Source organism: Dama dama, chromosome 2 (assembly GCF_033118175.1).
Source record: "Dama dama isolate Ldn47 chromosome 2, ASM3311817v1, whole genome shotgun sequence".
Taxonomy (NCBI): Eukaryota; Metazoa; Chordata; class Mammalia; order Artiodactyla; family Cervidae; genus Dama; species Dama dama.
In genome coordinates, this window is record NC_083682.1 from 18,769,895 (window position 1) to 18,785,733 (window position 15,839).

Sequence of the window (15,839 nt, forward strand, 5' to 3'; positions counted from 1 at the left end):
GCTGGACTATTCTGAAATATCCCTGGCCTTTATCAGTTCTCTTTCTATGCTTAGGTCACTTATATAAAATTTTTATTTTCTGCTTTTAGAAGTCCACTAGGAAACCCCTATAGAAGTATACATACAAACTTATTCCTCTAAAGACTAACATCCTTATTGAGTGTTGAGAGTGACAGAAGTGCAATACAATGAAAAGAGGAAGAAACAATTAGAATTCCATCTTCAATTTATTTTTCCATCACTCTTAAAAATTTTCTATTTTGTGTTTGCTTTATAAGCTAAATAACTTAAGTTTTATATATGCTTTATAAATTAGTGTGCATATAATGAGAATGGTAACTCAGCTGGTAAAGAATCCACCTGTAACGCAGGAGGCCCCGGTTGAATTCCTGGGTCAGGACAATCCCTCTGGAGAAGGGATAGGCTACCCACTCCAGTATTCTTGGGCTTTCTTTGTGGCTCAGCTGGTAAAGAATCTGCCTGCAATGCTGGAGACCTGGGTTTGAACCCTGGGATGGGAAGAGCCCCTGGAGAAGGGAATGGCTGCCCACTCCAGTATTCTGGCCTGGAGAATTCCATGGACTGCATAGTTGATGGGGCTGCAAAGAGTCGGACACGACTGACTGACTTTTACTTTATACATGCTTTATAAGTTAACGTGCATATAATGAGAATATTTACTTATATTTTTTAATGGTAGGGTGCACATTAAAATATTTAGACACATCGCTTCTTGGCCTTTTGGCTAAGATCAAGTATCAAAAATTTAGACACTAAAATTTGAAACGTGTCTCCTTTCGTTTTGTTGTTGGAGTTGCTCAGTTGTGTCCGACTCTGTGACCCCATGGACTGCAGCACGCTAGGCTTCCCTGTCCTCCTTATTTTATGAAGTTTGCTCAAATTCATGTCCACTGAGTCGATGATGCCATCCAACCATCTCATCCTGTCACCCCCTTCTCTTCCTGCCCTCAACCTTCCCTTTTGTTTAAGTAGGTAAGTTGTCTAGAAGGTACTCAGTGTCACCCTAGGAAGTCTACTGGGTGACCAAGGCTCTGAGTCTAATTTTTTCTCACAACATCAAGGACTTTCCAGGGCTCATTCATTTTCATTGTGAAATAGAGGAAATGAAAATGAGCCAACTCACAGTGAAACGATTTGAGGCGAATTTCTTCCCTGGGAAGAAAAAAGATCTTAAAAATCTGCATGAGCCATAAACTCCTGGCACAGGACCAGAGGAAGCTGGACCACCTTATTCTCTGCTGGAGGACTGACTGGGGGAACGGCCACTTGTGTTGGAGATGCTCAGAGGAGGCAAGAGTGAAGTCCAAGGTATGAGGTCTACCCTGGATGGATCTGCTTGCTTTGTTCTGGTTCCTGGATACATATCCATGGCCTTGGCTGTCCTCCTTTAAAACCCTTTTAGGCTGGAGGAAGATTTAAATAATATTTTAAAAAATCTCTGCAAACATCATCAACAATGTAAAGGTTAATTTTAAGTATCAGTTTGACTGTGGCCAAGATTAAACAGTATTTCCGGTATGTAAGTGTGGGTGTTTCTGAATGAGATTAGCACTGAATGTGTGGATTCATTGAAGAGGACTCCTCTCCCCGGTGCAGGCCAGAGGGCCCCCTCTAATCACGGAGGGTCTGAATACAGCAAAAAGCAGAGGAAGGAGGAATCACCCTCTGGGCTCCCTCCCTGTCTCCCCAAGCAGGACTTTTCTCCTGCCCTTGAACTGAGATCTACACCATCAGCCGGTTTCCCTGATTCCTTTGAATCACACACTACTGGGTTCCCTTGAGGGCTTCCCAGGTAGTGTAGTGGGTAAAGAACCCACTCCAGTATTCTTGCCTGGAGAATCCTTTGATGAGAGGAGCCTGGTGGGCTAGAGTCAGAGATGACTGAAGCAACTGAGCACGCTATGCATGGCTTCCCTAGGTGACCGACTTCAGACTGGGGGAATTCTTCAGCCCTCACAATTGCATGAATTAAGTCCTCGTAATAAAGTTCCATATATATATATATCCGCATTGGTTCTGTTTCTCTGGAGAGAGCTAATTCAAACAACACTAAAACCCACATAATTCTATACCTTCTGCTGTATGTACACGTGAAAAAGTTTTCACGGTGCCAGAAGAGGTCAATAGGAAACTTTCCCTGGGAAAACCCTTGGACCTGGGGTGGGGGACAGGGGACAGAAGGTTGGTTGTAAATAAGAAAACGTTCTCCTCAGTTCTGAGAGACGGCACAATTTATTTAGTCAAATTATTTTACAACATAGTCTTCACGGAGAGCTGTCAACTTAACACTTAATATAGCTTAAAAAAGTCAATGATTACCTGCAAAATTATATATATTTTAATATCTAAAAAATATATTGTATATATAAGGCAGAAAATCCCTCGTATCCACAAGGGAAAGTTTGGTTACTGTTTTCCAAGTTGTGATGATTGTAGTTCAGTTATTTACAAACATCTCCAAAGCAGTTAACGGTTTAAAGGGATTGCCTTGACTCGCTTCTGCTCACTTGTTAAATAATTACAGTGATTCTCTTTCGGGTAAGTCAGTGACTTCAAAGTCCTGTTCTCTTTTCTGCAACACGTCACATTATGCTTTTTTTTTTTTTAAAACCAGCTATAAAAACGTACAAGCAGCCCAAATGTACAGATTGACAAAAAGATGTACAAATTACATTAAAAAAAAATAACGACTGATCTGATAGGAACACTGTATCTGTGACCGAGGTCAACTCGTTTCTTTACTCTTTTTCACTTTTTAATTATTTACTTTTAATACTGTGAGATATAGGAAAATAACTCTGCATAATTTATACAGTAAGTTGCTTTGTGGTTGGTGGACCCTGGACTGATCGTCTGACAAGCGCACAGCACTTGCGAATCTGTTTGTGTTTAAAAATCCCTAGGACTTTTCAAAGTACTGGGACCCACTGTCATTTTTTTTTTTCAGTTATTTAATTCTCTGACTTTTCAGGAAAGTCTGTATTTGCATTAACATCTCTTAGTTCATATCTTGACTACTTCTAGACAGAATGGTCAGCCTAGCGCATATTTACTGCCCACTGAGAGGGATTCTGCAATGCCCGTGGCTTCTTAAATACATACTTGTTTCTTTCTGTTAAATTCCAGTTGGGTGAAAACTTCACTGGCCTTACAACCAATGTTCCAGTTGCCCTCCACTGAGTTAGGTCTTCCTAAGATAAGATGATAAGCTTCCTGCCTCCAGTTCACTAAATCTCAAACCAGAGCATAACTGGTTAAGTCCATGATTCTTTATCCTACTGAACCCTTCAAGGTTCAAGATGAGACCCGTGTGTCGGTAAGAAACTGCTTTTGGTCCTAAAAATATGAATCTATATACAGTTTCTTTCCCAGAACCATGACACAACCATTCCAGTAATCTAAATATTCAACTCATAAGTTGACAGGAGATTGGGACTCCAAACTGGCATACTGGCCCATGGAATTATCCATCTCTTTGTTCAAGGTAGAGAAAAGCAGGAGTTACCAATGTTAAAAAAAAAAAAAAAGAAGAAGAAGAGGAAGAGTTGTTTTTAAAGAACAGGTACAAAAGTTCTATTCAACAAGAAAGAGCATCCAGTTTTGTTTTCTCTCCAAAGCCACGTAAGTCCAATGGGAGGTGTAAGGGAGGGGGCTTCAGCGAGAAGGCCACCGATGAGGAAGCATCTAGTAGTAGCTGCCTAAGTGTGAGGGCACGTGGGTGTTGGGGTGGCGGGGGACGTTGGGGTTGGGGTAGATGCCCCCCGTGGGGGAGGTCCAGTATTGTGACGCCGCTCCGAAGAAGCTGGAGGACGTGACCGGCATGGAGGATGGGTGGGGAGGGACGAAGTTCACCTTCTGTTGGTGGGTGTGGTAGGAAGGCACGTAGGAGATGTCGGAAGGGTACTTGTACATGGACGACTCAGTGGGATGCGGCTGCAGAGCCTGAGCGATGCCGTGGAAGTCAAATTTGTAGGCATACCTCTTGCCGTGCACTTTGGTCATAATGTTTTTATCGTAGTAGTATCGGAGGGCCCGGCTCAGCTTGTCGTAATTCATGTTGGGTTTGCTCTTGCGCTCCCCCCAGCGCCGGGCCACCTCATCGGGGTCCGTCATTTTGAACTCCCCGTTGGTCCCCTCCCAGGTGATGCAGCTGGCATTGGCGCTGTCCGAGAGCAACTCCAGGAGGAACTGCCACAGCTGGATCTGCCCACTTCCTGCAGGAGAGAGAAAACAGAAGCTCCGCCTGAGAAATCAGAACCTGATCCCTAAGTGCAAGGGTCCAACTCACCCTGGACAGGAACCCCAGGATCTCCTTCTACAGTCAGAGTCCACTTCTCACCGAGACTGGCATAATCAGCAAGGTTAGCTCTTTAGATAAGCTGCCCCCAGCCTGGTGAAATTCACCCGGAGCCAGCTGTGTGGCTTGGGGCAAGGCACGCCCCATCCCTTTGGGGGAAGATGCTTGCGTCTCTTCTTCTGTAAAGGCCTGGATCACTGTCTACTCCTTATTCAGTGCTGGCCTCCCTCAGAGTCCCAGGGGAACGTGTGACAGCACTTTAGGCTGAAGCAACCTGAACTGCTCCTTAGCCTTTGTGCTTGGCTCTCGGTTCTAAGTTCCACAGAATAGAACATGGGCAGAGAGAAAAAAAAAGAGAGAGAGCTGGTGGCTTTCTCACCCTCTGAGCAGAAATGGCCTGGAGACAGGAGCAGTGGGACTTCCCTGGTGGGACGGGCTGGCCTCGCAATTCCAAAGGGCCTATTAACTCACACAGGAGGTGCTCTTGGTTCAGAACTCACTTGAGAGTTACCTGAATCACAAACCCTTAAAATACATACACTGTCGAGTTTATTTTATCTGCAACCTCTTTTATGAAGTCAGGTAATGCTGCAATACTACCTAAAGTGAAGACTGAGGCAGCTTTAGAATATGTATTCACCGAGAACTGGCTAGAACTTGTTTCTTGCCCTTCCACACCCACCCCCATCTTTCCCTGCTGGAACTTATCTCAACCTCAGTGCACGTATATGGAGCTAAAATGTTTGTGGTCCAGAGGCATCTTCAGCTTACGGATATCATCACCACCTACTGACAAGTCCTGTTCTCTCCTTGTGCACTAGAGAAACAGGGGTCAAACAATTCAAGGAAAGGCATACATGCCCCTCCCCAGTCAGGTGTCTGAACTGAGGACCCCTAAGTGATCTCATAAAGCTATAGAACATTCTGGAACACAACCTCTCAGGCCAAAGTAAACTCACCAGGATTGGCTAGGCGACTGCTGGTTGGGCCCAGGATCTGATATGGATCTAAGGAGACAAGAAAGGAAATTTGCTTCACTGTTATGAAAAATATAAAAACAACAGCATTAACAATAAGAATACCCTTAAGGGTTTCTACTTTTATTTCGATATCATAGGAAACCCTGATTTCAGAAAACTGCACTGCTTTTATTTGCAGACCTCAAAGATCATGATCAGAGTTATGGTCTATATCCCTGTTATTACAGAAACAACTCGAAATGGTGATAGTATCATTTTTTCATATTTAGTGTCTGAAATTTATAGATAATGCTGCCATTACCTACAAGAGAATTAAAAAAAAAAACATTTGGAAAGGAGCTAGCTGATATCCAATCACATGAATAAGGTGAAGTATGGCTTATTAAAGGAGCTTAAGGTCTAACGTGTCTTTGTAAAGGTCTTACAACAGTCTTTGTAAACATTTATTTATTTATTTACTCCTGACCATGCCATGCAGCTTGTGGGATCTTAGTTCCCTGATGAGGGACTGAAGCCACACCCCTGCAGTGGAAGTGCTGAGTCTTAACCACTGGACCACCAGGGGCTGCCTTTGTTCTGTTCAGTCACTCAGTCGTGTCTGACTCTGTGATTGCATGGACTATAGCCCGCCAGGCTATTCTGTCCGTGGGATTCTCCAGGCATGAAAGCTGGAGTGGGTTGATATTTCCTTCTCCAGGGGATCTTCCTGACCCAGGGATCAAATCCATGTCTCCTGTGTCTCCAGGATTGGCAGGAGGACTCTTTATCACTGAACCACCTGGGAATCCCTGACTGGTCTTTAATAGCTCTAACTATTAGGAACAACTTAACATGTCTTTCTTTTTCTGATGAAGCATAAAAGACACATGCCTGGAAATCAAATAGCCTGGGTTCTAGCCCAACTAAGGTATCAGCTAAAAAACTCAGTGGACAGTCTCTAGGTATTGCTTTTCTCCTTTGCAAAATGATGTGGCTCTTGGATTCTCCAGTTCCCTCCCAGTACAGCCTTCTATGATCTTAAGCTTGGAAATGTTGACACCAACCAACCAGAAGTTGCATTTTAGCCAAAAAATGATTATATATTTATATATATATATATACATTTGAATTTCTTTTTTAAGATAACATCTCTTTATTTTATTTATTTATTTTGGCCTCACCATGTGGCATGTGTGATCTCAGTTCCCTGACCAGGAGTCAAACCCCTGCCCCCTGCAGTGGAAGCGTGGAGTCTTAACTACTGGATAGCCAGGGCAGTCCTTAAAATGATTATTATTAAATCTCAGTTTACATAAAATTTATGTGATAGTTTAGCCATAAAAGAAACCTTTGCAATACTGACATAGTGAGGACTGTCGTCTTCTTTTCAGCTGAGATCATGGTAGAGAGCTGGATCACAGCTTGGCGATGATGTCATACGTTTGATACAATTTTACAATTTCTATAATTTTAAAAAATCAACATAATTTTGGGGTTTTTGCTCACAACCACAAATTAACTTGAAGAGTCCTTAAGACCTCTCAGTCTTCCCCTTTTTATCCTCATGGTGTGACAGTTAAGATATTTTGGGGAAGGTAATTTGGCCACCTGATGTGAAGAGCTGACTCACTGGAAGAGACCTTGATGCTGGGAAAGACTGAGGGCAGGAGGAGAAGGGGGCGACAGAGGATGAGATGATTAGATACCATCACCGACTCAATGGACATGAGTTTGAACAAACTCCCAGAGACAGTGAAGGACAGGGAAGCCTGGCGAGCTGCAGTCCATGGGTTCACAGAAGTCAGACACAACTGAGCGACTGAACGACAATGTCTAATTTTGTTGTTGTTGGGGATTCTTTAAATCCTCCATGTCAAATCCTCTCTGTCTGACTTGTGTTTCACGGTCAGCAAGTTCTCAGCCTTCCTGAGGAAATGCAGGTCAACTTTCTACTGCTTATCTTCAACGGAGATGGAAAACCAAGTCTGTTCACCCAAAGCAACAGCGTGTTCAGAGCTTACTCTAAGCTGTGTCCCATAGAGAGACTGAGCTGGGCTTGGGAGGGCACTCATGGCTGTCTTCAGATTCATGAAGAACCCTTCACAGAGAACAAGAGGAAGACCTTTAAACAGGGCAAACTGGGAAGCTTGAACGGAAGATACAGCACTGGGGGGACTTTGGCTCAAATGGTGCAATTAAGCCTAGTCAGGTATTGGGCTCCCATAGCTCTAAGTATTCAAGTGGAGATGATGCAATCGAAAGACTGAGATGTTACAGGAGGATGTTGTAGACCTAGATGTCTCTAGGTTCCCTTGCCATACGAAGAGTCTCCAATTCCATGGTTTTCAAAGTTGCTCTGCCTTAATTGTTAAGGAGATTCATTACAGGGATGGAAGAAGGTGAAGCAACTTGGGAGTCTGGGATGATAGCTCTCGTATTCCCCGAATCCAGCCGTGTGGCTTCTGGCAAATCACTTCACCTCTTTAGACCTCGGTTTCTTTATTTTACAATATGAAGCATGTTAATCTTGAGGTTCCTTTCACCTCTGATATGTCATGAGTCTCTCCATGTTCCAGGGCAAGGTACGCCATGCACAGATCTAGTACAGTGTCAAATAAAGGATTCTATGAAGAAAAACAGTGATGACAAACACAAGATATTGTCTAAATCCGCCTCTGCTGACCACGTGGCACCAATGGCCGCACAGGAAACAAAGGAGGGTTTGAATATCATGGACAGGTACCTGGTTGGGGCCGCTGTTCAGTATTCTTACTCATTGTTTGTGCTCCAGCAAGAGGGGGACCTGCGGCAAGGAAGAGAAATATGCTAAGTGGAGTCATTCTCCATGAAGGGGAGGGAACGTCTCGTCAAGCACAACCCCACCGAGGAGGACAAATGTGCTTTCTCATTCATTCACTCACTCAGTCATTCTGCTCATTTACTCATTTTATGTTATAAATATTTATCTAGAATCTATGTACTGGCACTGTTCTCGATGCTAGAGACCCAGCACTGAGCAAGGGGTTCCTGCCAGAGCTTACGTTTTAATGGGGGAGACAATGATAAACAGCAATAAATACGTAGAAGGAGCATGTCTGATGGTCTTGGGGCTGTGGATTTCATTTTTAAATAGAAAACCGAGAAAGGTCTTTAATGAGAAGGTGGCATTTGAGCGCCAGTCTCCTGCTCCTGTGTTTCCACGTCTTGTGAGCTCCCCTCTTTGTGGCATCTCTTAGTACACCCTTGCTGCTCCTGCCATCATGTCACATCTCCATGTTAGAGCTGTGGTGCTTCTTATACCATCTTTGGTTTCATCTGACGGGCAGCCTCACCACTCCTCTCTCTTCTCACTGACCCATCAAATGCTATTTAGCCAGTTAAATCTCCATAAACCACTTCATCCCACCATCCAAAAACCTCAGTGACTCACTGTTGACTAAAGCACTGAGATCTATGGTCCGAGCATCTTTGAACCTCTTCCTTACCCTTCCAGACTTTTCTTTTCCTTCGTGCACCCTAAATTCCAGGAACCCAAGTCCTCCCTGACTCTCAGACGTGTTGACCTTGATGTCTTTCCCTGACCCCGCCTCTCCTGGGAGGGCATCTTTCCCTTCTCTCTGGGTCCAAATCCTGCCTCTCTTTCTAGAACCAACTCTTATGGTTCCAGGTCCCCAAGGTGTTCCTGACACCACCCGGAAAGAAAGGGTTGTGTGTGTGTGGGTGTGTGCGCATGCGTGCACGCGTGCGCGCACTCAACTCCTCTCCCCTCCTGGAGAGACTGGTCCATACCTGGTTCACCATGTGAAACCCACACTGCCCAAGGCTGGAGGCAGAGTAAGCAGATAATACATATTATTAAAAGGGTGTGTGGCTATTGCCTGGGCATTAATTTTCAGTCCTAACCTCTATCTTGAAAGAATTCCCTTCACTATCCATTTTTGTGCTCGATATTTTACCTCCTAGAGACAGCAAGATTGACACATTCTGGGTCAGGACTTTATGAATCATTCTTTCCTCTGCACTCTCCACAGAAGATTCTGGGTCAGATTTCAACACACATTGATGTCATACCACTAGCATCTCCTCATCCGGTTACCACCCCACCTCAGAGTTCCATGAAATGGGGTAGAGATATTGGTATGATTATATCTTGACAATTAGGGAAGCAGGCGAAGTCATGGAGGGTCATTGTTGAAACTTAAATGGCAGAATCCAAATCCAGGGATTTTTCATTCATAAAGAACCTTGTCCTAAGAAACTTGACAACTTCAAACATTCTAAAGCCAAATGCAGTAAAACAAAACTCAAAGATCTGAGTGAAAGTTCCATTATCTTTCTGGGACTAGCTATCAGTCACAGGTTCTATATTGGCAATTAATTTTGATGTCCACTCAGAAAGCAGAAAAAGAAAATGCTCGCTCTTCTCTTATGACCCTATTCTCCACCGCACCCTCGGAAAAAGGTTTTCCTCCCAAAGAACAGAGTGACGGTTACTTACTTTTGTTGAGGCCAGAATTCATGTTACTGCCCCAACCTCCTCTCCTGACTGAGTCATAGGAAGGGTCTAGTGGAAAAAACAAATAGAGATCCATCAGCCTCAATCGACATGGATTTGAGCAAACTCCAGGAGATGGTGGGCAGGAGAACCTGGCATGCTACAGTCCATGGGGTGGCAGAGTCGGACACAACTGAGCGACTGAACAATGACGACAGCATCTCCTGCTCTTCAGAAAGGTTGCCTCAAGATTATCTTTTAGTGATCCAGAAAAGTTAAATTTAATTTAGCAATAACTTCAAGCATCACTAAATTCCAGAAGTGCATTTCCCTGGGGCAAATGCGGATGGACGGAAGGAACATTGACACATTGATTGGGAGTCAAAGGGGTGGAAAGAACCCTGAATTTAAAGTCACAGCGTTGGTTCAGGTTCTATCCTTCCACCATCTGTTGTGAGACCTTGGATGAATCTAGACATCCTTGGGCTTCAGCTTTTCACCATATGTAATTAAGAGTCTTCCCTGGTGGTCCAGTGGATAAGACTTCGTGCTCCCAATGCAGAGGGCCTGGGTTCAATCCCTGGTCAGGGAACTAGATCCCACATGCTACAACTAAGAGTTCACATGCTGCAACTGAAAAAAAAAAAAGATCACGCATGCTGAATCTAAAAGAAACCCTGCATGCCACAGTGAAGATTGAAGATCTCGTGTACTGCAACAAAGACGCGGCACTACCAAACACTTTTTCTTTTTAAATATGGAAATAAGATTTTACATGATTTAATCTATCTTAAAGGGTGTGCGAATGTTATCAATTGAATATCTGTGTCTTCTGCAAACTCATATGCAGATGTCTAATCCCCAATGTGATCATAATAGGAGGTGGGGTCTTGGGAGGCAATTAAGTCTTCAGGGTGGGGCCCGTATGAACAGGGTTAGTGCTCTTATAAGAAGAGGTCACAGAGGTAGCTTGCCTGCATGCCTCCTGCCATAGGAGGGCACAACAAGAAGGCAGTCATCTGCAATCCAGATGGGAGGTCCTCCAACACCTGACCATGCTGGCATATGACCTGACTTTCAATCTCCAGAACTGTCAGAAGTTAGTATTGTTTATAAGCCTCCCAACTTATCATACTTTGTTACAGCAGTCCCAAGGGATGAAGGCAGGTAATAATGAAATGAGATAACACATGTGAAGCCCCTTATAAGGCATTCTACAAATATAATCTTAATAAATAATCTTACAAGTTTAGAAAGAAAAAAAGTGTCCAAAGCCTGTGTTGCAAAACCCTTTAAACAGCTCTGCAGAGATGGCCATGTCTAGATTAAAGGTTCATGGACAAACTGTCTCATAGCCGTGCCTCGAGGCCCCAGCGGTGGCTCTGGCCTCTCATTCCAGCACATGTTTGGGCCCATGCTGGACTCTCCTTGGCCTCTCAGCTTTTCTGTTGATAGTAGAGAGAGCTGGGTGATGACCACAGCAAAAGGAAAAGGGCCAGAGGTGTGACTGAACCAAGAAACAAGGGGCTGGAGAGACGCTTCCCACCTGGACTGCAGAGAGGCTTCCAGATCACCTTGGTGGACACTCTACTGAACCTGAACGTTCATGATCCCAACCCTTTTCTTGAAAGAATCCACATACCTCCCTAACCCTGTGCAGAAACTGCTTAACCGACTAGCTGGAAATGTCTTTTTCCTTTCTCACGCTGTGAGTCCCGTGGAGACACGGAGCAGGAATAGCAGAAGAGCTTAAGGATATAGAATTATGACTTTCAAAGTCTTTCCATGGACAACAAAGAAACCATAAAAACCATCCGGACAAATGGAGTGCAAACCTCATCAAACGACTGTCAGACAGGGTGAAACGCAAACCATCCCCCTCCACCCCTTCTGAGCCTCACAAACAAATTAGAATAAGAACTGTGAAGATGGGCTGGCTGGTCCCATGGCCTGTTCTGATTGTTTCTGGCTAAGAACCACCAAACTATAGGAACAGATTTTTGGTGGAAAAATCCACGTGCAGATGTACATTCCTCCTAGTTTTGGAAAAGCCAGGGCAGTTTTGAAATTACAATCTTTAGCAATTGGCATGAAAAGCAAAACAGAAAGTGAGGGGATGGAGATGGGACAAAGGGGAGGGGAGGGGGCAAAAGAGACAGACCTGGCTCATTTGAGTTGTCTGTTTATATTTTTGACTCTTTCTTTCACAATTCCTTCTGCAAATAGATTCCCGTGCTTGCTTAAAAACAAAGCAAAACAGAAACAAACAAAGAACCGAACTTGTTTACAAGCTGGGGTATGTGGTTGAAGGTTTTCATGGGTATTTTCTGGACTGTCTACAGGGGGCAACAGTGTGTATGAGGCTGGGGGACCCATGAGGAAAGGCCAGGTTCTTCCAAAATTCTTCTTTGTGGGGGGGGGGGGGCGTTGGGGTGCTGGTTAGGCCTCCAGGCATTTGTCTGGGACTGATTTCTGCAATGGATTGTGTATTTGGCTACAGAGTGCAAGTGAAAGAATATGAAACAAGTCCGCTATTCTTGCCTTTATTATTTTTATTAAATTAATTAGTTAGCTAAAATTTTTATTGCAGTATGTTGTGTTAATTTCTGTTGTACAGAAAATGAATCAGTCATGTGTATACATATATCCCCTCTTTTTTATATTTCCGTTCCAATTAGATCGCCACAGAGCACTCAGTAGAGTTCCCTGAGTTATAGAATAGGTTCTCATTAGTTATCTGTTTTATACATGTGTGTGCTGTGTGCTCAGTCGTGTCTGACTCTTTGTGACCACATGGACTATAGCCCACCATGGGATTTTCCAGGCAAGAATACCAGAGTGGGTTGCTATTTCTTCCTTAAGGGGATCTTCCCTACCCAGGGGTTGAACCCATATCTTCTGCACCCCATGCACTGGCAGGCAGGTTCTTTTACCACTGAGTCACCTGGGAAGCATCATTTTATATACAGTAATGTATATATGTCAATTCCAACCTCTCAGTTCATCCCACCCCTCCTCCATCCCCCTTGGTATCCATACTTGTTTTGTTCTCTATATCTGTGTCTCTATTTCTGCTTTGTAAATAAATAAGATCATCTATACCAATCTTATCAGATTCCACATATATGTGTTAATATACAATATTTGTTTTTCTCTGATTTCACTCTGTATGAAAAAAAAATGATTCAAAAAGACACATACACCCCAGTGTTCACTGCAGCACTGTTCACAGTAGCCAGGACATGGAAACAAAGTAAATGTCCATCAACAGAGGAATGGATAAAGACGATCTAGGACATATACACAATGGAATATTATTCAGCCATAAAAAGGAACACAACTAGGTCACTTGTAGAGATGTGGATAGACCCCTGTCCTTGCCTTTAAATAGGAGAAGACAACAAATAGAAGACTGTGATGATGTACAGGTCATGTGCCAAAGGAGTGCTGGAGATCCTGGGGGTGAAGGAGGGAGAAGCGAGTCTAAGTGGGGCCGGGTGGCTTGAGTGAGGCCTATTTGGAGAGAAGAGAGCACACATCAGAGCTGGGCATGTGGCAGACGTGAGCAGTGAGATGGGAATGTGTCGGGTGGGAGACAACCACCTGTGGGTCTGCAGTGGTGGGGATGAGGAAGACAGGGTTGAGGTTAGGCTCAAGACCATGTCCACAGCCGATCAACAAGCTTAGTGGCCCTGGGTCACAGGCAGTAGAAACCAGGAGAGGCCCGGGGCAGGTGCCAATACTGTGAACACAAGGTGTGGTGGAGCATGCAGCCAGTGGTGGATGGATGGAGTGGGTACCGGGGGGACGAGAGATGAACCCAGCAGGAACGGAATAGAAAGTGGAATAGAAAGTGACAAATTCATGCAAAGAGAAATAGCAAATCACTAAGTTCCAGGAATTGGTGTGTGTTATCTGAAGTTCTGACTTGACTTCTGACTTACTCTGCACTGATAAGATCTCTGACTCAGAGTTTTCTAAGCACTTTTTCTTCTAGATTCTTAGTTTACTGGAGGAATCCATCCTCTCTGAAAGCTATGTTATATTCGTTCAGAAGAAACTTTTTTTTTAAGGCCCATCTTAAGGCTATGGCTATAGTTACCATCAACTTCTTACCAGCTATTCCTCCTATTCTTTTTTTTTAATTAAATTTTTTTAATTGAAGGATGATGGCTTTACAGAATTTTGTTGTTTTCCTGTCAAACCTCCAACATGATTCAGCCATAAGTATACATATATCCTCTCCTATTCTTTTATTCTAACACTAGAGGCATGCAAAAGCTACAGGACGCCTGGACGAAATCCCTGTAACCAACAGAGGGCAGGTCGTGGCTGGATTTTTCTCTAATGGTTGATACTCTATCAGAGGAGTGTCTGGCAGCCCTGTCTTTTCCTGCAATGCCCTGGGGGTCTGGGGGAAGCCTGGTTGAGAGAACTTTTGAGGTCCCCACCAACCCTAAAGTCCTACAATAGGTACAAAAAAAAAAAGTGACAGAAACAGAGAGGCCACGAGCAATCAGCCTGAAGTGCACCCTCCAGCGAAGGTAACAGAGCAATAAACAGCATCGGTCATGCCTAGAGTCAAGGGTCCTGGAGCAGAAAATGTGAAATCAGAGCCGCAAAGGCCACAAGGCTCCCTTCCCACCTGCTCTTTCATTTCCACCCACTTGCATGGAAAATCCTGCCCCTGGAATCTGAGTCCACGAAGGACACCTGGGTCCATTTACTGAAGAGTTTAACAAATGCTGTCTGTGGGCACTGGGGTACATGAGGGCACCTACTAAATGGAAGATTGAAATGAAAACCAGTGTTTTGGGAGTAAGTCCTACTTCAAGGATAGAGCTGAAGATGGGGAAGGCCAAGATCATGAGCTAAGATCTGGCATTCTGCCTTAGAGGTTAGAAGCACTGGGGCAGCCCTGCAGATTAAATGAGATACCCAGGCAAACAGCTGGCACAGTGCCTAGCACAGACTGAAACTCAGTGAACATTAGCAAGTAATATTATTGCAATTATTGCTATATTTGCATCATTAAATACTGTATGAATGTTCAAACCCAGAAACAGGTTGGCCAGCCCTACCAAATATACATTAACCTCCCTCCCTTTGCTTCCATCCATCTTACTTTGCTCTACTTATTTTTCCATGTATCACCTAATTTAATCAACTAGGCTATGGTTTTTCCATTGGTCATGTATGGATGTGAGAGTTGGACTACAAAGAAAGCTGAGTGCCAAAGAATTGATGCTTTTGAACTGTGGTGTTGGAGAAGACTCTTGAGAGTCCCTTGGACTGTGAGGAGATCCAACCAGTCCATCCTAAAGGAGATCAGTCCTGGGTGTTCATTGGAAGGACTGATTTTGAAGATCAAACTCCAATACTTTGGCCACCTGATGTGAAGAGCTGACTTATTTGAAAAGACCCTGATGCTGGGAAAGACTGAGGGCAGGAGGAGAAAGGGATGACAGAGGATGAGATGGCTGGATGGCATCACCGACTCAATGGATATGAGTTTGAACAAACTGTGGGAGACAGTGAAGGACAGGTAAGCCTGGCGTGCTGTGGTTCATGGGTCGCAAAGAATCAGACGCGACTGAGTGACAGAACTGAACTGAACTGAATCCATGATGGTTATTGTCTGCATCTCCCACCTGAATGTCAGGTCCATTAGGGTCAGGACCCCTCTTTGGTTCTCTGATAGAACCATGCACCCAAGCCCAGAGCAAGCACACAATAAATATTTGTTGAATGAATGAATGAAGGCCCAGGCAACATTTTCTCCTTCTTGCTAAATAGACACACTTCCTCTTGTTGTTCACTATTTTCCTAGCTGATGGGCATTCAAAGCCTCTGCCCAGATTTTCCCCACTAAATGAAGTCACCAGGTGATTCCAGTCTGTGTGTGTGCTAAGTCACTTCAGTCGTGTCTGACTCTTTGTGACCCCATGGACAGGCTCCTCTGTCCATGGGGTTCTTCAGGCAAGAATACTGGAGTGGGTTGCCATGCCCTCCTCCAGGGATGCCATGCCCTTCCCAACCCAGGGATTGAACCTGAGTCCCTTATGTC

General features: G+C 44.2%; 1 protein-coding gene across 3 annotated transcripts in view; it reads right to left on the bottom strand.

Moving 5' to 3' along the window:
- Positions 1-2,234: 2,234 nt before the first annotated feature.
- FLI1 (Fli-1 proto-oncogene, ETS transcription factor) overlaps positions 2,235-15,839 on the bottom strand; it is a 126,991-nt gene continuing 113,386 nt past the window's right edge. For all 3 annotated transcript variants that reach the window (XM_061166749.1, XM_061166757.1, XM_061166739.1), the window contains exons 6-9: positions 9,776-9,841; positions 8,021-8,080; positions 5,278-5,325; positions 2,235-4,235 (exon numbers count right to left, since the gene is read on the bottom strand). In XM_061166749.1, the coding sequence (XP_061022732.1) occupies positions 3,706-4,235; positions 5,278-5,325; positions 8,021-8,080; positions 9,776-9,841 (704 nt within the window). In that variant the 3' untranslated portion in view covers positions 2,235-3,705. The remainder of the gene's footprint in view (positions 4,236-5,277; positions 5,326-8,020; positions 8,081-9,775; positions 9,842-15,839) is intronic.